The 27,894-nt window shown below is 45.2% G+C and overlaps 1 protein-coding gene across 5 annotated transcripts in view; it reads left to right on the top strand.

Moving 5' to 3' along the window:
- Window positions 1-27,894, top strand: part of SVEP1 (sushi, von Willebrand factor type A, EGF and pentraxin domain containing 1) — a 1,063,460-nt gene that overhangs the window by 391,151 nt on the left and 644,415 nt on the right. For all 5 annotated transcript variants that reach the window (XM_085641350.1, XM_085641349.1, XM_085641348.1 and 2 more), the window contains exon 4: window positions 5,077-5,235. In XM_085641350.1, the coding sequence (XP_085497476.1) occupies window positions 5,077-5,235 (159 nt within the window). The remainder of the gene's footprint in view (window positions 1-5,076; window positions 5,236-27,894) is intronic.

Here is a 27,894-nt window from a genome sequence, read left to right as displayed (position 1 = left end):
GGCGAAACCGAGAGGTTCCAACGGAAAGAGACAGGGGAAACATTTCTAGTGGCAGTAAAGAACACAGAGATAACTGTCAAAAGCTAATATTGCATCTGATAACATAGAGGGGTCCACCACGCAATAAAACATTTTAGTTTAGTCTAACCAGTTATGTTTTACTTTGCTAGGTGACAGATGCTTCCATTCCACAAGTAAGTGGGAGGAGGCGGGGTGGGGAGGGTTGAGACCGTTGTCCTCTGTTTAATTTTATGTTGGGATTTACCAATGTTTCTCATTTTCACTGTTTTCTGCACCTCAACATCTGACCATCACTCAAGCGCCACAATCACGTACCCCACAGGGCAAAGAGTGCAACTGTATTTTCCTATAAAAGTACACCAGTCCCCGGGGGTCTCACTGTCCTATTTTCTGTTCGCCCCATACTCCTGGTATGCCATGAACACTCACTAGGGGTAACCCCTTCAGATTCTGTCTTGGAATGTGAATGGACTGCTAGACCGCATTAAACGGACAGCAGCCCTTAAATATGCCCAGAGACACACCCCAGATATACTTATGCTCCAAGGAACCCACCTCCTGGGAACTAAATGCCCCTTCCTGGCAAGGTATGGCTTTGATATAGTGTGGCACTCTGGATTTGAGCGAGGGTCCCGAGGGGTTGCAATCCTGCTGCGCCAAGGCCTTCCTTACACACCCAACCACATCACCACAGATCCTCAGGGACAATTCATCAGTTTGTCCAGGAAGCTAGAAGGGGCCACCCTTAACTTGTTATCTGCATACATCCCACCATCTACACTCGCCTCCTCTCTGCGTCACCTCACTGACATTATTACTGCCTTACCCATGGGTCAGATGGTGATAGGGGGGATTTTAACACAGTCATGAAATCCCTGCTCAACACAACTGGCACACCCGCTCCCACTAGAATAAGAAATGCAAAGAAGCTGGTCGACTGGGCAGCTGCCCGTGGCCTATGCGATGTCTGGAGAATCTGGAACCCCGTGTTTCTCAATATACCCATACTTTAGCGGCGCATCACATGCACTCATGAATTGACATGGTCCTCATGCCTGCCTCTGAGTGGCAAAAGGTATCCGGCGTTGCTATCCTCCCCTGCGGGATCTCGGACCACTCAGCCCTGCTTTAACACTTAGGTGAAACCCCTGATACGCCCCTGATACGCCTCGTCCACTATGGCGACTAAACGCCTGGTTCTTGCAAGATAAGGAGGTCAAGAAAGCGATAGGGGAGGAAGTGCGTCAGTACTTCCTTACGAATCTGGGATCGGTCCCCTCCCCATGTAAAGCTATCATCCGAAGCGTTGCCGGAGGCCAGGTGCAGACGTGCCGGCTGGCTCAGACCAGCCATCTAACTCTTCTCAAGGCACAGGCGACACAGCTCGAAACAGCACCAAATAAGTCCCCAGGCGATCAGACAGACAGGCAACTCGCAGCCATACGTGATGAAATTAAACACATCTCCCTAGAGTCAGCCAAGATGCTGTGGTGTTCCTCAGTAGCCTGAGTGTATGGATGGGGTGACAAGAATGGGAGGCTGCTTCTCAGCCTAGTCTCTTACCCCTTGGCCAATTGAATAATCCCTGAAGTCCAGGATCTTTCAGGGGTCACTAGGCACATGTCACCTGCAATCGCACAGGCCTTTGCGAACTACAAAAACCTGATGCTTGCCTCCCAGATATAGTTAATCAGGCAGGCGTCCAGCTCCCCTGCCTCATGGAAGCTGAAGCGGCAGATCTAGATCTCACCTTCACTTCAGAAGAAATACACAATGCAATCTCTTCACTAAAAGCGGGAAAACGTCAGGACCGGATGGCCTCCCACAGGAGTACTATGCCGCTTATCGGGACCTACTGGTCCCCCACCTTGTCGAATTGTACCGGCATGTTGCAGAGACTGGGTCATTTCCCCGAGAGACTGAAGTGGCAACCATAGTGGTGCTCTCCAAAACCCAGCCGCCCTCCTCTTCTTGTGCGGACTACCGCCACATTTCGTTGATCAACACTGAGGTGAACAATACGATACTGGCCCAGCGCATGCATTTACTTCTGAGCAAACTAATTCATCCAGACCAATGTGGCTTCATGCCAGCACACAGAACTAACACCGCCTGAGGCGCCTCCTTCTGGCTCTTTTGCATCGTTGACACCTAACACCCTACCTGACGATCCTTCTTGTCGACTTTGAAAAAGCCTTCAATAGAGTGGACTGGCTTTACCTGGAGGAGGTTCTAAAGACGATGGGCTTGGGTCAACAATTTAGACTCTTCATTTAAGTCCTTTCTTTTAACCCCACAGCCAGAGGGCTCACTAACGAGGCCCTGTCAGAAGCGTTCGCCATCCAAAGAGGCACCTGACAGGGATGTCCCTTCTCACCTCTCTTATTTGCCCTGGGCATGCCTCATTCGGTCGAACAACCTTATTAAGGGCTGGGCGTGACAGAGCCACCACATCGACAAAATTGCCCTGTACGCGGACAATGTCCTGCTTTTCCTGGCGGACCTGGCCAACTTTGGCCCCCGATGTCTCCAGACCCTCCAAACCTTTGGGAGCGTCTCGGGACTCTAGCTTAACCCAGCAAAATCGATGCTAGTACCCCTTCATCCCACCAGAGAATGCTTCGACTGGCAAGCATCCATCCCCATTAGGAGCCAAACCTTCAAATATCTAGGGATATGGATTGCCCTGCTCCCCAAATTGGAATGGGCGCTAAATATTACCCCACTGGTTAAAAAAAAGCAAAGAAGACCTCAAGCGCTGGCAGACCCTGCCACTCAACCCTTTGGGGAGAGTGGCCCTGTTTAAAATGATGATCCTTCCATGCTTCCTTTATATTATCCAGAATACTTCCTTTCACTTCCCACCCAGCTGGTTTAGGGAGATGGACGGTGTGGCCATGAGATTGCTGTGGGGGTGGGGGGGGGCGAGATCACGCATCGTCCTTACCCGATGTCGGATCCCGCCCTTCGATGGCAGCATGGGCATGACTGACCTACACCTATACTACATAGCTACCCGACTTTTGGTCCTACACGACTGGTTCACCGGGGGCTGGTCTGACCCAGCCTATAAAAGAGAACTCAAAGACTTGGAGTTTCCTCAGATTCAAGCATTCCTATATGGAAGCCCAATACCCACAGCAATGCCGCCGATCACTAGGTCGGTCCTGGTGGCCTGGCGCACGGCCCTAACACACACATGTTGGGACCAGAAACTAAGCAAATAGATACCTCTCTGGCATGGAAAGTGGCTGGGAGAGGTGGCAACACTCATGGGATTCACACATTGGGATCACATTGGCCTATCACTCTGGGAGATGTATGGGTGGGGGACCACATCAGAACGTTCCAAGACTTGCAAGGGTGCTACACTCTTCATACCCCACAATTCTGTAAGTACATGCAGCTACATCATGCCCTTGGCACACACATTTCCACGGGTACGACACTCCCCAAATTCAGCCCACTAGAAGCTCAGGTCATGATGGGTAACCTGGGGAAAGGTTGGGTGTTTCAGATATACCGTACCCTGATTAACAATAGCCCGACATCACTCACCCCACTCAGGACCCGGTGGGAGGGATGGCTGGGCCCCCTGGAGAAAGAGGACTAGTGCGACGCCCTTATGGCCCCTAACTCTATTACAACCTCAGCCAGACTCTGCTTAATTCAACTATACTACTTACACATCGCCTATCTTAGCCCAGAGCACCTTTACAAAGCGGTCCTGCATCCCTCTCCGGGTTGCACGCGTTGCGGCCATGACCCGGCAGATTTCTACCACATGACCTGGACCTGTCCGCGTCTGGCCTCATACTGGACTGCAATAGAGTCCATGCTAACACACATCCTGGTCTGGCAAGTTCCCCATGATCCCACACGACTTCTTCTGGGGGTTATGGATGGCCTGGACGGGTCCCGCTCAGACAAGGTGTTCCTAGGGACAGCCATCGCAGTAGCTAAACACGATATCGCCGCCACATGGGCACAACCCAAACCCCCAAGTGTAGCCAGATGGCACCAGGGAGTGGAGTGGTGTACCGCACAAGAGAAACCCCTATTTGAAACCCGGGAATGTCCCGCTAAATACCGCATGGTATAGGGTAAATGGATGAACCAATTATACTGATTATAACTGATCCCGCTTAAGTACATGAATGTATAATTTATATGTCGGGGTTGTGACTGGGGTGCATACCTGTTTCTAATCATTGCAAAGATAATCTGTGACGCTGTGAATACAATGGTCAAATGTGTCCAGCTGCTTCTGTATGTTCAATAATCAGTAAAGTTGTTTACAAAAAAAAAAAGATAACCAAGAAGAATTCAAGGTCAAGTAAATCAATAGCAAGGAGGAAAGAAACCACAACCAAGGAGAGATAAGTTAATCTCAATAATGCATGTATTTTTATATTTTTTTGCTTGTATTTTCTCTTATCTTATATTTTAAATTATATGATCTCTTAAAATGAGGCCTCAATGTTGTAACAGTGTTACCAGTCCAATTAGACTTCCGCATTCTGCATTCTTACTTTCACAGGTCTGAAGGTACGATAAAGAAGGTACCTCCTATTCCAAGCTGCAAAACTCAAAATTGTAATGCCTACTCATAAAGGCACTTAGCAATATAAAGAAGTACTTCCTTCAGTACTCTTTCACATACTTTTATAGGCTTTTGTAAATTTGCCTCAAAACATCTAAACTGTAAATATAATGTGAAAATTCAGGAGATGTTCATATACAATTATCCCTCTTTGCACTTTTCCTAATAGAAAGTTGGACATTTCTGGGTAGATTCACAAAGTCATCTGAGGGTACGTAAACAAAGTATGCTTGTAGTACTACGCCCCAAACCCTTGAATTCTTTTGGAAATCAGTTTTATTTTGTTTTTTATCATGCAAAATGTTTCCAGATTTTACCTAGTGAATTTAGTGTAGTCTAAATAAGCAGGTCTGTGTAGTAATTTCCCACAAGTTGCAGTGTTTCTCAGGCTTTTGCTGAATGGTAATTCTGCTAAACTACTGAGGCTTAATGGTTGTTTTTTTATTTATTAGCTTGTCCTTCTGGAACATACAAACCTGAAGGCTACCCTGGAGGCATAAGCACATGCCTTGCATGCCCTGATGTCAACCATACGTCTCCACCAGGAAGTACATCTGTAGAGGATTGTACCTGCAAGGAGGGTTTCCGTGCTGTCGGACAGTCATGTGAAGGTGGGTCAACTAAACCGGCGTTATGAATTGATGGAACAGAACTTACATTGTTTGAGTGATTCAGATATAGCAACAGTTTAATACGTTCACTGCTTTTGTTATTCAAGCACTATCCATTGTTAGGTGAATATCAACAATGATCTACTACTAATTATCTATTATTTATTGAGTACTTTTATCCACAATATTTTATATGCAAGATTTTTATGTCCATTAATATTACCGGATTCAAATTAGTACTCATGTTTCTGACTCGAAGAATGAAAGGCTGAGGCAACCTTTCTGGGTTTCATCTTGTGACTTGAAGATCACATAGAGACTTCAAAAACAAGTGCTGATCTTACTAAGCTATGTTACTGCAAAGACCAATTGCCTTTAATTTGCTAAAACATACCTTTTGTTACTGTGTAATCTTTGAAAATCATATTATGAATGACTTTAAAGATTTACTGAGGGCAATCATTTTCAAATTACATTTTTTTGCCTCAAAAAATGCAAACATGCTTTTAACAGACTCCAGAATGTTGATATCATCACATAATCATTTTTTACACATTGCACTGTGGTGTTGAAACAGTCCCTTATTAAGAACTCATGTGAAATGAGGAGTTTTGATGCCAGACATAGGGATTCAATTATGTGCAATAGCCACAAGCGCAAATGACATTGAATGGTTCCTAAATTCAAGACACGTTTTGTGTCCAATGTTTAGAAACGTCAGCTGTAGCCCAATGCATTTTAAACAATCCCTGTATTCACCCACTTAACTTTCTTCTCTTTCTAATCAAACAAAGAGAAACATTACAAAAAGCTGAGAGATGGTGCAGAGGCCCATCTTCTGAAGAGGAGCAAGGCTTTCCAGTTTGAGACTAAGTATTAGATTCAAACCCTGAAGAAAAGAAGATTTGGCATGTAGTCAGTAGAGAGCAGAAGTCGACTGTAGGAAAGTAGGATCTGCTTCTTATGGTTACCCCCACTTTTTGCTTGATGTTACACTGTTTTTGACTAGTCTGACTGGGATCCTGCTAATCAGGAACAAAGTCTATCTGTTTTCTCCCTAAAATGCAATGACATGTAATGACATGTACTTAGGTACATTCCAGATTGGACACTGGGGTACCCTTATGAGTCCCTAGTATATGGTACACATGTACCCAGGGCATAGGTACCCCAGAGGCCTCCCATGGGCTGAAGCATGTATTATGCCACCCTTAAGAGGCCATGCAATATGGAACTACAGGTCTGCCATTGCAGCCTGTGTAAGCTGGTGCTTGCACCACTTACTTTAAATATAGGTTTACTATATCTATAGGTCACTACACTTAAAACCTATGTCACCCCTATAGCAGGCCTTGACAATCCTGAAGGCAGGGTGCTCGGTTTTCCATCAGAGGGTATCCCTGCATGAGCCTCTATGCAGCCTACGGAGACCATTCTCCCGGGTTGTCTGTGACACAGCCAGACATATAAGTAGAGGTGCATTATAACCTTGCGGCAAATGCTATCTCGAAAACGGCTGAAACAAGACATGTCGTGTTTGGTATCAAACACCTTGGAATCATACCTCCACACTGGTATCCAGTGTGGGAAGTATGATTCCACCCTTCTGAAGCGACTTCGAGGGGTCACTGGTCTTTCCGGTACCAGCCTTCTCGACCCGGGCAGACCAAAATGGTTGCTGCCGACCAGAGACACATTTGTGCCCTCCTGCTGCTGAGCCAAGCTCTAGCAGGGGAAGGCAGGACAATAAGCATACTCTCACAGGGAGGAGGATTTAGTGTATTGGAGCTGGGTGGGTGCACTTCCAAAGTGCCTGAAAGTCTGCACGAGGGGCACATTTGGTGTCCCTGTGCATAGCTCAGCTCTAACCAGTTCTGGGAGCCATTGGCTCCTGCTCTGATGCAAAACTGGACAAAGGACATGGGAGTATCCTCCCCACTGTCCTGACCCTCACCAGGGAGGGTCACCCTGAATCTGTCCAACCCTCTCCTGTGGGTACAAAAGGGTTTACCTGGCTGTAGGACCCTAGATTCGACGAGGACATGATTCTAATCAGGAAACCACTAACCTTCGATCGTCTGGACACTCTGGACTTCACTGGACTTCAACTGCCTCTCTGTCCAAAGAATTGTCTGTGCCTGTGCACCATACAGGGTCTGTGCAGGACCTGTGGAGCATCAAGGACAACTGAAGTATCTCCCTTGGGGTGAAGGAGTCACTTCCCTGCATTCGCAGGCACCGTTCGCAACTGACCGGTCTGCTGATCCTGAGCTCCTGCGGACTCCGAAGGCTCCAGCAACACAGGAGGTGAGTTCCTACGTTCCTTTAGGTAAAGCTGCCATCTCACCGAGTTTGAGGCCAGTATCCCTCGTGGGGACCGCTTTACCCAAACCCCTGTGCACCGTGTACCTTTGCAAGTGCATATGCTTGTTGTTGTTCCCCAACTTCGTGCATTGGCTATCGATAGCCCCTCCTCTGTGCACATTTGAGGGACAACACTGATTTTCTTGGGCTCCCCTGGTTACTCCAAGCCTGGCCTGACTCCCCTTGCTGTGGTGAGTCCTCTAGTCCCTGCTGTGCCAGACCGTGACCTTCTTTGACCTTCTTCGTGGGTTGCCATTGCCAAGGCTTGTTGGTGCTCCGCCGAACGCCGACCCCTCAGCACTTGACATCCTTTGTGGGACAGCTTGTATACGGTTCCTGGTCGTCTTCGACTTCTCCTGGTTCCTGTGGCTGCAGAGTCAAGGTCTTCTTCTTCACACCTGAATCACCCGACTTTGGTGGGCATTCGTCTACCGAGCCCCTGGTCACTCCTGAGTGACCCAGACTCAGTACCCTCTGCTTTCAGGTTCCTTCCTTCAATAATCCAATTGTGGGTTCCACCGGACACTTTTCTTCATTCCAGCATTTCTTTGAAGACTCTGGTACTTCGGTATCCACGGGTGGCTCTCCAACCTTATATGTTCCAACAATAAATATATATTCTTATAACTACTGTGGGCTTTCATTTAACCAATAGAATAAGATTGCATTCTGGTAAAACAAGCTGCTTAACATTCCTTCAAGACTAAGCCTGAAGGCTGCTCTCCACAGCTACCACTTGGATAGCTTTCTAAGGTTATCTTTGACCTCTTAAATCACCATACGGGTTGTGTGGACTGGTGCAAGGTGCCCACTTTAATTAGTGGACAGCATATACCAGGTCCAACTTCTCACATTGGTGTGCAGCGGTTAGGATTCAAGCCTGCATTGTTTTACCAGATAAATCTTTGTATTGATTAGCTGAAAACCACTAAGTACTAGGTACATATAATCCTAGCTTAGATAAGTAAGTTCTACTGAACTCAGGGTTGGGTAAGTCAAGGGCCTAGCACACCCTTTCTCCAGGCTAAGAGAGTTTATTTTCCCACTAGGTTAGGTAGGTGCACACACCACACCACACTTATTATGTCTACTAAAGGAGAAGCCACCAGTGGCTCTCTGCCTTCTAGATACAGTAAGCTTTAAATCCAAGAATTGAAAGCCCTGTGTGCCTATAGAGAGTTGATGACAGGGAGAAGTGCCAACACTCAACATCTCATTGAGGTGTTACTGTTAGATGACCTTAGGAAGACCCCTGGGTCAGATGAACAGGAAAGAGTGGGTGGGACAGGGAATAAAGACAGGTCAGGAGGTGAAACCTTTTATGACCTAGACTCAAACCCTGGCCAGGCGGACCAAGATGGGTCCCACCTGGACAACTCAGATCTTCAGGGAGATGCTGAAGAAGGCCAACATGGCCCTCTCTTCACCCCTCCTGGAAGAGTGCAGAGTTTACCCAGGAGATCCAGATCTCCCTCTGCAGAATCACATCACTCAGGACAGTCTGTAGGGACATCTGTATTTAGCAAGAGGGACCACTCTTATGAGACGGATTACCAATTTCTTGAGCTTGAGAAAGCTACGCTTAGGCTCAGGCAAGAGCAATCGGCCCTTGATAAAGAGTCCCTCGAAGTCTAGAGGGCTAGAAAAAAGTTGGGACTAGAGTCCCATGGTGGTAGCAACAGTGTCTGTAGAGTTAAGGAGCATTCTTTTGACAATAGGAACCTGAGCAAGATTGTCCCTCCCTACCATGTTGGGGATGACATCCATAAATGGATAACTGCTTTAGAGAGGGCCTGTTTAGTTCAGAGGGTCCCTCGAGCAGTGGGCAGCTGTCTTGTGGCTCTCCTTTGCTGACAAATGTGGAGATAAGCTCCTCACTGTTGGAGAAGAGCATGCTGACAATTACTAAGTGCTGAAGAGTGCTCTTATTGATGGGTTTGGCTTAACCACTGAACAGTATAGGATTACGTTTAGAGACACCCAGAAGGCACAGAATCAGGACTGGGTAGACTTTGTGGATAGTGCCATTAAGGCTCTGGAAGGCTTGTTGCTTGGCAGCAAAGGGAATGATTTTAAGGGATTGTACAATTTGATTATGAGGGAGCAGATCCTTAATAATTGCCAAAATCAATTGTTGCATCAATACCTGGTTGACTCTGATCTGACTTCTCTCCAAGAATTGGGAATGAAGGCAGATAAGTAGGTCAGGACCAGGGTGAAGCAGAAAAACCAGAACCATGGTGGTGACCAAAAGTAGCAAGATTCCAAAACTTCAGATAAGGGTGGGGAGAAGAGTAAAGTCTTCACCAGGGCCCCAAAACCCTGCATCTGGGGGGGAGTCACAATCCAACAAAGGGAAAGGCAAAAATAAACCTTGGTGTTACTTATGTAAAGAAAAGACCCATTGGACAAAATATGCCAATTGTCCAAAGGCCAATGATTCAACTCCACCCACCACTGCCTCTAAGGCAACTGCTCCCCCAGTACAGTTTCAAGTGGTGGTACAGGGAACAATGGAATAGTAGTGTTAACCTTGGGCTCTGAGATAGGTTCTGGTGTAGTCAGAACTCCAGCTCAGGCTGTTCCTGTCTGTTATGGTGGCATGGATATTGCCACCTTATTTGTCAGTCCCAGTAACTTGGGCAAATACAGAGAACAGCCTTTGATTAATGGTAAGGAGGCCATGGCATACAGGGACACAGGTGCAAGTGTCACTATGGTGACAAAAGATCTTGTGGACCCTGATCACATCATACTTGGTGAGATGTTTCAAGTGACCAATGCTAACAATGTCAGGACTGATCATTCATTGGCAGTTGTTTATTTCAGCTGGGGAGGGGTAACTGGCCCAAAGAAAGTTATGGTTAGCTCAGACCTTCGAGTAGAATGCTTGTTGGGCAATGATTTGGAAACTTCAGCCTTGGCTGAAGTGGAACTAAGGACTGTGCAGCAATGCTGGGTATCTCTGCAAATGTGTTTGCTGTGACCAGGTCACAAGCCAAACTGATGTCTACTGAACAGGCCCTGGATCCTGAAAAGATGGACCAGGTGCCTTCCAAGAGAAGGAGCAGGAGGGGTAAGGCTGTGTTCTCCCCAGGCTCAGAGAGAGGACCAGTCTCTTGAGGGAGATGATTCCAGTCCCTGTGAAGAAACTGTCTCAGATGAACTGGAACCTGATCAGGTTGAGTTCTTGGGGACAGGGGACCTTCCAGGGCAGAACTGAGCCAGGAGCAGCAAACCTGCCCCTCTCTTGAACCCCCCAGACAGCAAGCTGCTGCTGAGGCTGCTGGGAGTGTCAGTGGATCCCACAGGATCTATTAGGATGAGGGACTCCTTTACTCAGAGGGTAGAGACCCCAAACCTGGTGCCACCAGGAGGTTGGTCATACCTCTGAAGTTTAGGGGCTCCACTCACCTTGGCACATTATATTCCCCTAGCAGGACACCTAGGCCAAAGTAAAACTTGAGATAGGTTTACCCCTCACTTTCACTGGCCTCATATGTCAGAGGACACAAAGGAGTTTTGTCGCTCCTTTACCGCCTGTCAAGCCAGTGGCAAGTCAGATGATATCACAAAGGCCCCCCTAATACCACTACCTGTGGTAGGGGTTCCCTTTGAGAGGATTGGGATTGACATAATTGGTCCCATGAACCCTCCAACTGCATCTGGGCACAGTTACATTCTAGTGGTGATGGACCATGCCACTAGATATCCAGAGGCAATACCCCTTAGGACCACCACAGCTCCTGTGGTGGCCAGGGCCCTCTTGGGAATTTTTTCCAGAGTGGGTTTACCTAAGGATGTCTTAACTGACAGAGATACACACTTCATGTCCAGTTATATCACTGCAATGTGGAAGGAGTGTGGAGCGAATTAAAAATGTACCACACCCTTTTACCCACAATGCAATGGGTTAAATGAAAGGTTCAACAAAACCCTGAAGGGCATGATCATGGGCCTCCCAGAAAAGCTTAGGCAAAAATGAGATGTTCTGTTGTCCTGCCTTGTCTTTGCCTACAGAGAGGTCCCACAAAAGGGAGTTGGCTACAGCCCTTTTGAACTTTTGTTTGGGAATCCAGTTAGGGGTCCCTTGTGTTTGGTGAAGGAGAAATGGAGTTACCTCTCGAACCTCCCAAGCAAGACATAGTAGACAATGTACTTGGTCTCCGCTCCAGGATGGCTGAGTACATGAAGAAGGTCAGCTAAAACCTTGAGGTAAGTCAAGAATTACAAAAAGCTTGGCATGACCAAAAGGCTGTACTGACTGTTTACCAGCCAGGACAGAAAGTATGGGTGTTGGAGCCTGTGGCGCCAGCAGCTCTCTAGGATAAGTAGAGTGGACCCCATACTATCCTTGAGCAGAAGGGAGAGGTCACCTACTTGGTGGACTTTGGAACTCCCAGGAGCCCCACAGGGTGCTCCATGTGAACAGGCTTAAACCCCATGTGGACAGGGCAGTCATAGGCTTGCCCATGGCTACTGATGAGGGACAGGAGGAAAAGAGTGACCCACGCCCTGATCTCCTCTCACAGAACCCTGATGATGGTTCAGTAGATGGCGTAACCTTGGCATGCAGCCTCACTGAGCAACAGCAGATTGATCGTAGGAAGGTCCCAATCAATACAGACACATGTTTTCTTTGACTCCTAGTCCGACCACCTGGTGTACCCATGAAGTGGACACAGGTGAGAGCCTACCTGTTAAAAATAAGATTTACAGGCAGCCTGACCATGCCAGAGATTGCATCAGGACTGAGGTCCAAAAGATGCTGGGATTGGGAGTGATTGAACCCTCAGATAGCCCTTGGGCTAGTCCAGTGGTCCTGGTACCCAAAACTCATACCCAGGGTGGTAAAGGACAAATGAGGTTTTGTGTGGACTACAGGGGGCTCAATGCAGTCACTAGCACGGATGCTAACCCTATTCCTAGGGCAGATTAACTCATTGTCACTTTGGCCTCAGCCAAGTTCTTGAGCACATTTGACCTCTCTTCTGGAAATTGGCAAATCAGACTAGCTGAGGATGCCAAACCCAAAACAGCATTCTCAACCCCTAGTGGGCATTATCAATTTATTGTAATGCCCTTTGGTTTGTAGATTGCTCCTGCCACATTCCAAAGGCTGGTGAATAAAGTCCTTACAGGCCCGGAAACCTATAGTGCATATCTTGATGATATATCTGTCTTCAGCTCCACGTGGGAGGATCACCTGGTCCACCTGAAGAATGTTTTGGAGGCTCTGCAAAAAGCAGATCTCACTATCAAGGCCGCTAAGTGCCGGATAGGGCAGAGTAAGGTTGTGTACTTGGGCCAGCTTGTGGGTGGAGGCCAGGTTCAACCATTGCAGATCAAAATCCAGACCATCATGGACTGGATTGCTCCCACTACCCAGACTCAGGTCAGAGCTTTCTTGGGCCTGACTGGGTATTACAGAAGATTTGTAAAAGGGTAAGGGTCTATAGTGACTCCATCAAAGAGAATGCCCAAGAAAGTTCAGAGGGCAGTTAGCTGTCAGAAGGCATTTGATGATCTCAAGCAGGCCATGTGCACTGCTACCATTCTGCAAAGTCCTGACTATTCCAAACAATTCATTGTCCAAACAGATGCATCTGAGTTGGGGGTAGGGGCTGTGTTGTCACAACTTAATGCCGAGGGTCAGGATCAACCGGTAGCTTTTATTAGCAGAAGGTTGACCCCCAGAGAGAAACGTTGGTCAGCCATTGAGAGGGAAGCCTTTGCTGTGGTTTTGGCTCTGAAGAAGCTGAGGCCATACTTGTTTGGCACTCACTTCATTGTTCACACAGACCATAAGCCCCTCTTATGCCTAAAACAGATGAAGGGTGAAAACCCCAAACTTTTGAGGTGGTCCATTTCCCTACAGAGGATGGACTATACAGTGGAACAGAGACCTGGTAGTAACCATGCCAATGCAGATGGACTCTCCAGATATTTCCTCTTAGAAAATGAAGACTCAACTGGGCAAGGTTAGTCTCATCTCCTTACGTTTTTTGGGGGGGGGGGTTGTGTAGGAAAGTAGGATCTGCTCCTTATGGTTACCCCCACTTTTTGCTGGATGTTACACTGTTTTTGACTAGTCTGACTGGGATCCTGCAGGGTGCTGGGTTTTATGTGGGAGGGTGCCCCTGCATGTGCAGAGCCCCTCTGCAGCCTTCGGAGACCATTATCCCGGGTTGTCTATGACACAGCCAGACATTTAGGTAGAGGTGCAATATAACCTCGCGGTAAATGGTATCTCGAAAATGGCTGAAAAAAACATGTTGTGTTTGGTATCAAACACCCTGTAATCATACCTCCACACCGGTAACCGGTGTGGGAGGTATGATTACACCCTTCTGAAGCGAGCTTCGTGGGGTCACTGGTCTTTTCGGTGCCAGCCTTCTTGCCTCAGGTGCCCAAAATTGTTGCTGCCGACCAGAGACACACTTCTGCGCTGCTGCTGCTGACCAAGCTCGAGCAGGGGAAGGTAGGACAATAGGAATCCTGTCACAGGGAGGTGTGACCACCTCCCAGACAGGATGTAGTGAATTTTGGCCGAATGGGTGCACTTCCAAAGTTCCTGAAAGTCTGCACGAGGGGCACATTTGCTGTCCCTGTGCATAGTGCAGCTCAAACCAGTTCTGGGAGCCATTGGACCCTGCTCTGGCGTGAAACTGGAAAATGGACATGGGAGTATCCTCCCCACTGTCCTGACCCTCCTCTGGGAGGGTCCCCTGAATCTATCTAACCCTCTCCCGTGGGTACAAAAGGGCTTACCTGGCTGTAGTAGCCTAGATTCAACATGGACAAGATTTTGATCAAGAAACCACTGACCGTGGATCGTCTGGACACTCTGGGCTTCGCTGGACTTTGACTGGGCCCGACTTCATCTCCCTCTCCGTCCAAAGCATCGTCTGTGCCTGTGCACCATACAGGCTCCGTGCAGGACCTGTGGAGCATCAAGAACAACTGAAATATCTCCCTTGGAATGAAGGAGTCACTTCCCTGCATTCGCAGGCACCATAACACAACTGATCGGTCTGCTGATCCTGAGCTCCTGTGGACTCCGAAGGCTCCAGCAAGACTGGAGGTATGTTCCTTGAGGTTGAGCTGCCGTCTCACCGAGTTTGAGGCCAGCACCCCTCGTGGGAACCGCATAACTCAAACCACAGTGCACCACGTACCTTTGCAAGTGTATATGCTTGTTGGTGTTCCCCAACTTCATGCATAAGGCTATCAATAACCCCAATCTCTGTGCACATTTTGTACAACAGACTCTGGCAGATACTTTGTGGAACTGCTAGAGGTCCCCTCACGACTCCTTTGTCTTTGGCCTGTGGGTCCTTTTGAGGGACAGCACTGATTTTCTTGGGCTACCCTGGTTGCTCCAGGCCTGCCCTGACTCCCATTGCTGTGGTGAGTCCTCTGGTCCCTGCTGGGCCAGACCGTGACCTTCTTCAAACTTCTTCGTGGGTTGCCGTTGCCAAGGCTTTTTGGTGCTCCCGCCAGACACCGACTCCTCAGCACTTGACATCCTTAGTGGGACAGCTCGTAACTGGCTCCTGGTCATCTTCGAAGTCTCCTGGTTCCCGTGGCTGCAGAGTCAAGGTCTCCTTCTTCACACCTGAAGCACCCGACATCAGGGGACATTCGTCTACCGAGCCCCTGGTCACTCCTGAGTGACCCAGACTCTGTCGCCTCTGCTTTCAGGTTCCATCCTTCAAGAATTCACCTGTGGGTTCCACCAGACACTTTTCTTCTTTCCAGCAGTGGCATTTCTTTGAAGACTCCCATTGAGAACAACTGTGGTTTCTGACGCCACTTTGACACTATGTACCAGGCTTCCCTGGGATATGTAACTCTGGTACTTTGGTATCCACGGGTGGGATGGCTCTCCAACCTTCTATGTTCTAAAGGGTTTCCTCGTAATCCACTGGGAAGAGTCCTTAAACACTGAGGGCCCGATTTAAGACAAACTTAGGACATACTTAAGACATACTTAAGACAGACTTAAGACAGACTTAAGACAAAATCCTAACTTTACTACTACTAAATGCCTTCTGTGAATACCAAAAGTAGTAAGTTTAGGAATTTGTCTTAAGTTACTTCTGTGAATCGGGTCCTGAAACTGCAACCACGACTCTCCCATTGAATTATACGTAGCACACGGTCGTGGTCCAACACTGCACCCGTCCTCTGTGGGGTCCCAATTTACTCACCTGAGGTGGTTCCTTGGGGTCCCAGCAATTCTACATCCTCTAGACACTGTCTTGACTCGAGTCGTCGTTCTTATACCACTATTTTAGTATATGGTTTGGTCTCCCCCTGGAGCCCACTGTGTATTAGTGCTACTTACGATTGTTTCTGTGCTACAGTATTGTGTGGTTTGTGTTTATCTGCGTGTAGCAGATACTGTGAGGTATTTAAGGTGTTATAACAATAAATATATGTTCTTATAACAACTGTGTGGTTTTCCTTTCATTTAACCAACACAATAAGACTGCATTCTGGCAAAACAAGCTGCTCAACATTACTTCAAGACCAGCGGCGTAGCTAGGGGGGGCAGTCCGCCCCAGGCGGAACTATTTGGGGGTGGCCGCGCGGCACTCGTGCTCCATTGCGGCGGCCTTTATAATTTATTTGGGGACACTCACTGACACTACTGTCAATCACAGTAGTGTCAGTGTCCCCAAATAAATTATAAAGGCCGTCGCAACCAGTGCTGCCAGATTGGGTTATTTCCCGCACAAATAGGCGACATTATTCCCATTTGTGCGGGAAAAACCCCAAATTGCGTACAGCTACTCTTTGGGCATTTATTGGCCCGTTGTCACGTTGTGCGCATTTTTACAAGCTGGGGCGGTGCCTCAGCAGTATCGTAATCAACACGACACTAAATCATCCTTGGCAGCCAGCCCTGATTAGTGATTGGACATGAAGTGCACTGCGCAGCATAACTACGCCTTGATTGGCAAGTGTGTGTAAATGCTACTGCATTGCATGCACCACCTGAGCTTATTTTAAAAGTGTACTGTACCTTCATGTTTGGTTGGACCTCGGGCGTCTGGATGGGGGCAGGTCGTGTGAGAGTAATACTTTTACTTTCGATTCCCCTTGTGGTGCGTGCCGATCGTTGGGAGATTCAAGCAACAGCAAGTAAGTTTTTACCCTAGTTTATACACTGTTTTTGGAGGTGTCACTTCTAAAAAGATAAAATGCGTGTCACTCTGGGGGTGAGGTTAGGGAAAGGAGGACACCGCACTGAATAGAAGTGCTTTTTGTGTCATGTGTTGAGAGAGAGTGTGTTGCAGGGACATGGGAACAAACCTTCACAGTAACAGGGGAAGTGTTTTAAATGGGCCTGCACATGTAAATATTCTTCTCTTCGGTAATGGAACATTATTTTGCAGTTTTGTAGCAGTGTAGTTCACTCAGTCGGTTCTTGGATTCCCTGTGAACAAATTGTGAGCATACCACAGACACCACAGACTCCATGCGAGGGAGAGCCGAGGCGGGCTGTAGACAGTTGGTGAGTGTAAAGTGCCCCTGGGTGTATGGGCGCCTTTCCATAACAGGCCACAGGCGCAGGAACATGGACAGACACTGGACAGCGTGTACGTTTACGTGCAGTCGACTACGAGCCTTGGTTGCACCTTTATTACCTCCGGACCGAGGCCGGCCCAGAGGCTGTAACATGCATCAAAGTGTTCTAGTGGCAGACGGCTCACTACAGTGAGAGTGTCAGGGCCAGGGAGGGACGTCTCGAGGACTGCGTCCAGCACGTCTGGGGTCGTCGAGAACGTCCCCTGTGGCTAGGGTCAGGCGAGTGCTCATGTCTGCTGCAGATGTACTGGAATCTAAAGAGGGGTGGAAAGTACCGGTACACAATCAGCTGGCTGACAATGTCATGCCTTATTTATCTAAACTTCACAAGCAGTGCGATATGCAAAACTGAAGAATTTTAAGCAAGCACTTTAGCAACCATTCCCAGCATCCCCTTCACAGCACGCTCTTCACAGCACCCCCACACACCCTTCACAGCATCCCCTTCAAGGCACCCCCTTTACAGCATCCTCTTCACAGCATCCCCTTCACAGCACCCCCTTCACAACATCCCCTTCACAGCACCCCATTCACAACATCCCCTTCACAGCATCACCTTCACAGCACCCCCTTCACAGCATCCCCTTCACAGTATCCCCTTCACAGCATCCCCTTCACATCATCCCCTTCACAGCACCCCTTCACAACATCTCCTTCACAGCATCCCCTTCACAGCACCACCTTCACAGCAGCCCCTTCACAGCAGCCCCTTCACAGCACCCCCTTCACAGCATCCCCTTCACAGCACACCCTTAGTTGTGTTTAAAGCAGTAGAACGTTCCTTGTATATTGAGCAGTTTTGGGCAACAAACAAAGTGTCAAGTTAACTCTGGTGAATAATTTACCTGCTGGAGAGAGATGGGAGTTTCAGCTAGTGGCAGTTTTCACCTGTGTAAGGTAGCCCAGTGGGTTAATATCGTAGCTGCCTCGTATTAGCATTGCTGATGTGACATTCCATGTGGATGTATGACGTTACAACGCATACTTTTACAACGCATGCACTTACAACGCAATTTTTACAACGCAACATCCACTACAACGCATTCCATTACATCGCATGACACTACAACGCATTTTTTAAAACTACCTTTACAACTCATTCCATCACATCGCATACTACCTTTACAACGCATACAATTACAACGCATAATATTACATTGCATTTAAGGTAAGTATTGGATAGTATAGGGGTAAAAATTACTATTCTAACTCCAGGGGGTGCAACAGTAGGGTAAGTGTTGGATAGTATAGGGGTAAAAATGACTATTCTAACTCCAGGGGGTGCAACAGTAGGGTAAGTGTTGGATAGTATAGGGGTAAAAATTACTATTCTAACTCCAGGGGGTGCAACAGTAGGGTAAGTGTTGGATAGTATAGGGGTAAAAATTACTATTCTAACTCCAGGGGGTGCAACAGTAGGGTAAGTGTTGGATAGTATAGGGGAAAAAATTACTATTCTAACTCCAGGGGGTGCAACAGTAGGGTAAGTGTTGGATAGTATAGGGGTAAAAATTACTATTCTAACTCCAGGGGGTGCAACAGTAGGGTAAGTGTTGGATAGTATAGGGGTAAAAATTACTATTCTAACTCCAGGGGGTGCAACAGTAGGGTAAGTGTTGGATAGTATAGGGGTAAAAATTACTATTCTAACTCCAGGGGGTGCAACAGTAGGGTAAGTGTTGGATAGTATAGGGGAAAAAATTACTATTCTAACTCCAGGGGGTGCAACAGTAGGGTAAGTGTTGGATAGTATAGGGGTAAAAATTACTATTCTAACTCCAGGGGGTGCAACAGTAGGGTAAGTGTTGGATAGTGTAGTGTAATATTATGCGTTGTAATGGTATGCGTTGTAAAGGTAGTATGCGATGTAATGGAATGCGTTGTAAAGGTAGTTTTTAAAAATGCGTTGTAGTGTCATGCGATGTAATGGAATGCGTTGTAGTGGATGTTGCGTTGTAAAAAATGCGTTGTAAGTGTAGTGGTTGTAAAAGTTGCGTTGTAAAGGTTGTTCCCCATTCCATGTTTGCAGTAATTATGAGTGATATTCCATAGGAAACGTAACACTTCAAAAACACTTTATACTGTGTTAAAATAATGAGTTGTATATTCATTGTGCTCTAAGTCATAAGCTTGGACATCGTAGCACTCTAAATACAAAAGTTGTTAACAACCACTCCTTACCTCCCTGCCAGCCAAAAATCTGTTCCTTTACTTTCTAGTTACATTCATCTGCAGTGACGGAATTAATCTATAAGATTTCATAATGCAAACGAATGCATTTCCTACTGATTACTTTAACTTGGATTTATCTTTAAACATACAGTGTGCCTTTATTTTGAATGCGGTTACTTGAAGGTGAAGACAATCAAAACTAGTGACTGAATAAACCTATTTTGTCCTCCAACCCTTTTCCCCCTCGTCTGGCCTGGTACTGCCCCAGCTGCAGCACTCAAGTCAGTCTAGTGATCAGGTGTGCTGGACTCACCTGTAGTATCCTGAAGGTGCTGCCGGGCAAAGCCTGCAAAGTGCGTGGTGAAACTCAGTGTGGTGGACCGGTGTGCAGACATTGCTGAGGTTACCTACAGGCCCAAGGCCTGCCAGGCAAGGCTACTCTTTGACCTTCTTAGTCACTGTCTCTTGCTGTTACACTAGGTGTTCCTAAGTACTAGCTAGCAGAGCCCCCTTTAAACTGCGCCCGCCACCGCCCACTGGACGGTCTACAGGGACCCCTTTGTGATCGAAGGCCAGGCTCTGGTGATGGCTAAGTTGCTTGCTATCTTTAGGCAAACTGTCCATAGGCCAGAATCGGGGCTGTTCACAGAAGAAAAATCCCCCCACACTGTTCCAGTGCCAGCTGCCTGCCAGCAGCACAATCATAGAGAGCACGCTGTGAGAGTCTCACAATGCTGTTTGCATGGTGAGCATGGTAACAGGAAAACAAACCAAAATTCAGCCACTGGCTGGGATTATCATTGCAGGCTTTCTGTTGATGGTACAGAAGTGCGGGATCCTGGCTGTGTTTATGTTCTGCGGTGACACCAGACAATCAGGTGGAGGGCCGGGCCTGGTGCAAATGTATTTAAGCTGCAGGGCAGAAGTATATGTGTGTTTTTAGTACTAAAATGCCTTAGCCCAACCCCTGATGCGTGTTACTTGGCAAGACTGTCATACGCCTGCTGCAAAGGACCTGTGCCATGCATATCAAAGAATAATATTTAATGGGCACAGCTCAGTGGGTTACTGCTTTTGTCACAGAGATTCTGTTGTTACTGTGTAGTTCATAAGTTACACTCGTAATCTAGAACAGTGAGCTATGAACTGCTATCCAAGAGCTGCATGGTACATGTTAGAAAGTGATGTGTTTTTTCCCAGTCTTTCTATTTTGATGTTGCTAAGAAAGGTTTGTTTGGGTAGAAATACATTTTTATTAGAGTCGATCCTAAACACTGTGTTATGTTCTGAGTATGTCCTGCTCCAGACCAAGCACTCTTAAAAAGTGCCTACCAGCATGGGTGGCATGTGAATCTTACACCTTTTGTTCTTCTTTGCCTTATGTAACATTTTCTATGCGCTAATTCACAAACGTATGATTCATTGTGTCTGGATGTGTGATTTTGAAGATGTGGAAATGTTTTGCTTTAGGAGCAGGGATTAATGGAGTCCTTTTTAAATGCAGACTGTAACATCTGCAGTTGTAAAGCAAGCATTCAAGCCTTTGGGCATTCTGGGTGTTAGATAAGATGTTTGTTACTGATGAGGTATGTTTCACACAAGATTCCCTATTAGGCACACTATGTCATAGCGCCTTCAATTCTGATCTGCTTTCGAGGCACCATGTTTGTTGAGACTAAGTGTGGTGGGGCAGCACATGTAAAGAAGGTGGGACTGTGTCTGACAAAGGGTAGGGTGTTGAAAATGCACTGGAGAAAGTTAATTATCATGCATTTCCAATGAATGCATGATGATGCATAAAGCACAATAATGTATGTAATTCCATACATACTAGATGGTACCTCTGCTGTGAGAGAACTCATGTAGAGGTGTGCACCATATGCTGTACACACACACACACGACTCCCCTATGATGTCCCATTCTTTTTCCATCTTCTTTGTATCAGGGTAGTAATAGTTAGGGATGTCTCTCAGCCTTGCCATTATCATTATCCCATACATACTAGATGGTACCTCCTCTACCTTGACACTCTTATTTAGAGGCATACTCCCATTCTGTGTGAACCTTCTTTCTCCAAGGGCAGCAGCAGGCAGGAGTGTCTCAGAGCTTAGCCAGTAGCATTTTTCCATACACACTAAATGGTACCCTTGTTTTGAGAGATCTCATGCAGAGCATGCTCCATAAGTAGCATGCACACACAGTACTCCCTAGTGCTGACCCCAGTCTGTTTGCCCTATCTTTCACCCAGTACAGTAGCAGGCAGTGGTGTCTCTGAGCTTATCCAGTAGTATTCTTCCACATATACACAATGATAGAGATCTCATGTAAAAGATGCACCATAAGCAGTATGCAACTTTATAATCCCCAGAGCTGCCCCTATTCTGTTTCTGTGTGAACAGGACATGGAGAACCCTATATGCCAACGAGAAGCAGGGTAATTGTATTATATACCATCAATAGTCCTGTGGGACTTATTTATGTTCTACTTCAATCTTATTTTAAAACAAAAGTGTGTAGACTCAATTCTATTAGTCAGAAGAAATGTACAGGATGCCTTCTTATTTGAATAGAAGTTAATTTGTTGTCTAGGAACGATATAGCTCATAAATCGAAAAATAGAAAATCCTCTCATGTAATAAAAGATGTTATGAAGATGAACTGTAAACATCTGCATCGTTGACACGGTGTTCTGTGCTGTAAACAGGAACTGCATTGCTGGCATGGATTATCTTTAGGGTTTTTTTTATGGCCCTTATTGAGAAAGGTGTATATATTTTTGTTCACACTTTGAGCATTATTAAGATATTGATCCATGCTTTTGCCTTGAAATTTAAGGAGCTGATTATAGTGCCCATTAGATATCCATTGCAAAGTCAGTTTTATGAGCTGCTCTGCTTAAAGCCATGAGTGGCTGATAGGTTTAAAGGAGTTGCACAGCCTGAGATTTCACTGATCAATGGTGATATGAGAGCCCGACAGTGCGTATGATGAAGAACTATTAGCGGTGATACTACGTATCTCTCGCACCTCTATCAAGTGCTCGTCGTCCTTTTTCCCCAGCACCCCTCCACCCCAGGGGCGGCAATCTGAGGTATAGTCCCGGGCGCCCCAAGCTCTAGCTACGCCTCTGTTCAAAACTAAGCCTGAAAGCTGCTCTCCACAGCTACCGCTTGGATAGCTTTCTAAGGTTATCTTTGACCTCTTAAATCATCATAAGGGTTATTTGGACTGGTGCAAGGTGCCCACTTTAATTAGTGGACAGCATATACCAGGCAAACTTCTCACATCAACTAAACCAATTTCTAACAGAGGGAGTTAAGAAGAGGTCTGATATGCACATTAGGGCAAAAGAAAGGATGGTACTGCAACCACCCAGTCTGTGAATTTTGCCATAGTACTTTCTGCTCTTTCTGACCAGATATTCATGGGGCAAGTGGGCAAGAAGCCATCAGAGAGGAGATATAGTCCTTACAATGCTTAAATAACGACTGTTATTCCTTGATCATCAGGCAGAGTCCGTCACCTGAAAGAAAATAGCATTTATTGTCTATGTGACAAAAAAATGGAAGAAAGAGTAACTTCAGAGATATTGTCAATGTCACTCAATGGACAATCAACAGCATCATAATGTGATTGCTCTCTGTAGAATGATGATCCGAGATAATATGGAGAACAACTTTAAAAGTTATGAATTTATGGGCTATCATAAGGCCCTTAAGGATTGAAAGCTGCTAAATACATAGCTAAAGTCTTCACTGCCGCATTTAGAGAGCTTTGTGTATTGACTTTCAGTACAGGGATTATATGGGTGCATTCCGTTTTTTTTCAGGTGAACCCAAAAGCCATTTAAGCTCCGAAAATATTTACCTACCCCAGGAACATTCTCATTAGGAAATTATTATTCTAGGTAAAATCCAAACAAAGAAAGCAAAGATAAAGTGATAGTGGAAAACAAATGGTTCTTTAGAACTCAGCATGGATTAAAGTAGTCTACCAGAAAAATCAAGTTTTCAAGACCACACTAAAGTAGGCCCTTACTGTAAGCTGAACAAAAACACTCCCTGGCACAGTGCACAAGGTCATAGAACTAGCCCACAAAAATGAATAATATAGTAGACGTGGAGTGCGTCTAGTAATCTTTTTCTTGCTACAATTTTGCTATTCTTTTGTATTTGTAATTTATGTGGTACATGGGGTGGAGATCACAGAGAACTGGGTTGGAACAAGGTGAGGGTAAGGTGGATGTTTGGGTCAGGAACCTGAAACAAATTAACAACATTATAGTGGGTTTTATACTTTTTGCATATGATAGCAAATTGAAGAAACTTCTAAACACGTTCACTTTATACCATCATTGTCTGGAAACTAAATCGGGCTGAAGTTAATTTCATGGAATTTGAATGGAATGCAAAACCCTAGTACAGACATTTGTCGGCCTCTTATATGTGGGCAAGCAGATAATGTGTTGTTGCAGGTAATCTAAGGCCAATATTTAGGGTCCAAGAAGTGAGAGAGTTTGAGAACTTACATAACCCACTATCATCAATAGGAAAGCAGTTACTCATTGTGAAGCATATTGCTTTTATGATATTTTGCATTTGTCATCAGGCTTCGCATTATATTGGGCGACTGGTTTTATGCTCTAGATTCTCAAGGCATAAAGTCCACCAGACATTTCAAACAGCCAGTCGCTTCCTGCTCAAGGCTCCAAAGATGTGTTGGTCCAGAACTTTCTCTTTTGTGATTGCCATGCTCTCAAATTACATGCTATGCTCCCTCCACAGCATATCGAATCATGCATCCTTTTGGAACCAACTTAAATCCTGGTTGTTCTGTACCTCCATCTTGCTTTAACTTGCTACTCATTAGGATGTGTAATTCATAGCCTTGGCACACCCCTTGGTTTGCTGCTTTCACTTTATTATTCTTATTTTATTCATTTTTTGATGTCCACAAGAGGATATGTTCCACTGATAAATACTTTAGAAAATTGGAACTAATAGGTTTTGAGCCATGTATAAAATCCCAAATAGTCGTGAGTGGCAATTATATTCTATAATTAGTAAATTGTGATATAATGATGAGCCATTCCCAACACTGAGAGAAGTTGGAGGATAACATACGCTTGGTGTGTATTACCTGAGGTGGATGTGATCCTACGTATGTTGCTGTCAAAGTCACAGCTCCTCTCCTTTGATGTCTGGACTTCGATGCTGTGCCGTATCACCCTCTATGTACCCTTAGGCAACTAAGAATAGCCACTCCTGATGACATAAGAGGAAAGCAGAATTTGAAAAGACATATTTCTGATAGAGATCTCTAGCCACAGATTCCTCACCTTTTGAATATTGCCCAGGCATCAGACTGGATCTGGAAACTTTTCAACAGTATCTTTGTGTCCTGGTAGTTGGCTCTGTGCAGCTCTGCACTGAGGCCCATCCTAGAGAGATGAAGACTTCTCCTGGTATAAAAAGTAGGTGTGGTGAAATCTTCATATGCTGTTAGCAGCATTCCCCTGTCAAACATCTTGCAGGATGATCCTATTTGGGTACTAATGCTATCTGTGATTATCTGATAAAATATGAGATAACGCATTAGCGCAGGATTGGGGGCAGTGTTAGCCTCAAGAACGTATGAGGTAATGTGCCCCTAGCAAAGTCAAATTAGTCAATAAAACAATCAGCTTAATCAATAAAATAAGTCTTTTTGAGATAAAACATAAGCTAGAAACCATGAAGATTTGTTAAAGGTGCATCCCAGAAGGTTCAATATATCTAGATAATTCGCAAATAGGGAATAAGTATAAAGCTTAGTCAGATGCAGCAAAAATATCAGAATTATTTTAATTCTTAAGCATGAGCCAGACTGACAAGAGTCTAGTTGCTAAGAAGGAAGATATGATTTTTGGCTCACCTCCAAAACATACATAGTGAAAATAATTTAGTCAGCATGAAATGAATATAATGGTGCAATGCTCAACCAATCACAATACAGAACTAAATGCACCAGTACTAAGACCTTTCCCCATAGTAAATAATTATTAGTCCCCTCTTGATCTAATGTCATCAGATGTGACAGTACAAATCTAGTTACACACAAAACAATGGCAGACTCAAAGAATGAATGAATAGACTTACAAAAATACTCTTGATCTAATGTCATCGGATGTGACAGTACAAATCTAGTTACACACAAAACAGGGATGAACTTATTGAATTAACAGACCTACTGAAATACTGACAGGAAAGACCTTGAATAGTCATATTTGGAAGGACATATTGCTGCCTGCAATGAGAGGAGAAATGAAAATACCACCTGGTTGAATTTGAAATTCAAAACGGAGTCAGGCCTAGTTTGGGGCTAGTTTGGTAAAGTATTCAAATTTCAAATGTATTTTTATTGATTTAGACCTCGTCAGAGATCCACAATATATAATTACAGTATATACAGATAATAGGATTATTCATAGATTTAATATCTTTAAAACAGTGGTAAAAAGGTTTTAAAAAAATGTAAACAAATTATAACATATAAATTCATCTGGTTGGACTTCTATTAGCTTGATCAAATCATTAGTTCTAAAAATATTGTATTTAATACATATAGGATTTTTAAAATGGCTACGAGCTTCAATCAGGAGTTTATTTAGGCAAACGTAAAGGACATGTATCATATCTTGAGCGCCTCCACCACACAGATAACAAGAGCCTGATTTATCAAGTGTGCCACCCCAATATTTGGTTAAGTCTTTTAATTGCAGCATCAAAATGCAAAATATTTTGGACTCACTTTATCTTCTATACTAACTATATACGGCTTATAATGGGATAGCTGTGAGAAATGTGCCTTATCAGAGTCAAAGCTCAATCTCAGGGTACATTTTTTCAGGAAAAATGTCAAAGGTACTGGTGGCCAAGACTGTAGTAGTTTAGTAGAGTATTTTAAAGACTCCAAAACAGTCTCTAGGTTTTCTTTAAAAGTGTTTTTCCCTGAACCAGCTTTAAAAGTTTCCTGGCTTAAAAGCGCTCTCAATGAGCCTTCAGGTGCACCAATCAGATTATAAGCCCATCTAAAAAGGTTTGCCAAGGCTCTTGTGTATGCACTGACTATTTCTAATTCTAGTCGTAATACTTGTACAGCTTATCCTGTGAATGTGATCTTACGCAGTAGTTTCCCTTCTTTGAGATTTAGAGTACCCGACCTTTTTATAGGTGTATGCTCTAACGCGTAAATTTAAATATGGGTAATCTTAGTGCGATAAATTCTAAGGAGGGCTGTAAAGTGCTGCTTCCCCGAAGATAGGTAGAATCTTTTTATTGCACTAAGGTGAGCTACAGCTTTTAATTCGATAAGTTGGAAGTGAGGAGCAATTCCAAGTGACTGAGAAAATACTTTCCCCAGGTAGATATATGTAGATACTACCTCCACTGGGTTTTCTCCAAATGGCCAAACAAAAGATCTGGCTTTTCCCCTTCCCTAAACGGAAATATTTTTGTTTTTGAGATGTTTACTTTTAAAAAGTTGTTTTATGAATACTTAAAAAGAGCTTTCATGTTTCTCTGAAGACCGATTGGAGTGAGGTCAAAGATGGCCACACCATTAGCGTACATTAATATGGAAATAAATTGATTTTTTACGATACTATTTGTGGTGGGAAATTGTTTACCTCAAGAAAGCAATCGAGTAAGTCACAGAGGAATATAGAGAATAGAATGAGAGCGAGGAGGCATCCCTGCTTAAGACCATTCCAAGTGGGAATCTTCTGTGTAAGTGCCTTATCCACTCCCATCTGGACTCTACACCATGTAGATGTGTGACGGGCTACTATTTGCCTCAGCAAGGTTACCAGGACTCCCATTTTAACTAATTTTCTCCACAGGTGGGCCAATCCACATTATCAAAAGCTGTAGAGAAGTCGACAAATAAACTATAAGCTACTTGAGAATTACTGGTTACATATTTATTGATTATAGTTTGCAAAATTGCAATGTTATCAGTCACAAAATTGTTTTGACCGAAGCCTGCTTGGACCACAGGGATAGCTCTCCTGGACGCGACCCAGTCATTTAGATGGTCTAAGACGCTGGCCACAAAGATCTTCCCTGTAGCGTCTAGAACGGCAACTTGATGATAGGTACTTGGAGAGAGGCTGGACCCTTTTTTCAGAAGAGGAACCACAATGCTTCCTAACCAGGAACTTGGAATATGGCCAGTTTTATAGCAATAGGCAAAAAGGTGGGCCAGCAATTTACTCCATCCTTCTATATTGTTCTTCAAGACATTCATGGGAATCCTCTCTGGGCCCATTGCTGCTGTGACTCTCGCTTTCCTTACATAATGAGCAATTTGCTTTGCGTTACCTGCTGGTCGAACTCGTCGAGGGCTCTAAAAATATAGAATTTTATAGTACCAGGGATCGCCGAGTTAGTTCCGTACAATTCAGATAGGTAATCAACCCATTTCTTTTGTGGGACTGGTGACGCAATTGGTGGTGTTTTGCTTTCACTTGCTTTTGCATTTATACC

Source organism: Triturus cristatus, chromosome 2_2, assembly GCF_964204655.1.
Source record: "Triturus cristatus chromosome 2_2, aTriCri1.1, whole genome shotgun sequence".
Taxonomy (NCBI): domain Eukaryota; kingdom Metazoa; phylum Chordata; class Amphibia; order Caudata; family Salamandridae; genus Triturus; species Triturus cristatus.
This window is presented reverse-complemented; position numbering and strand designations above follow the sequence as displayed.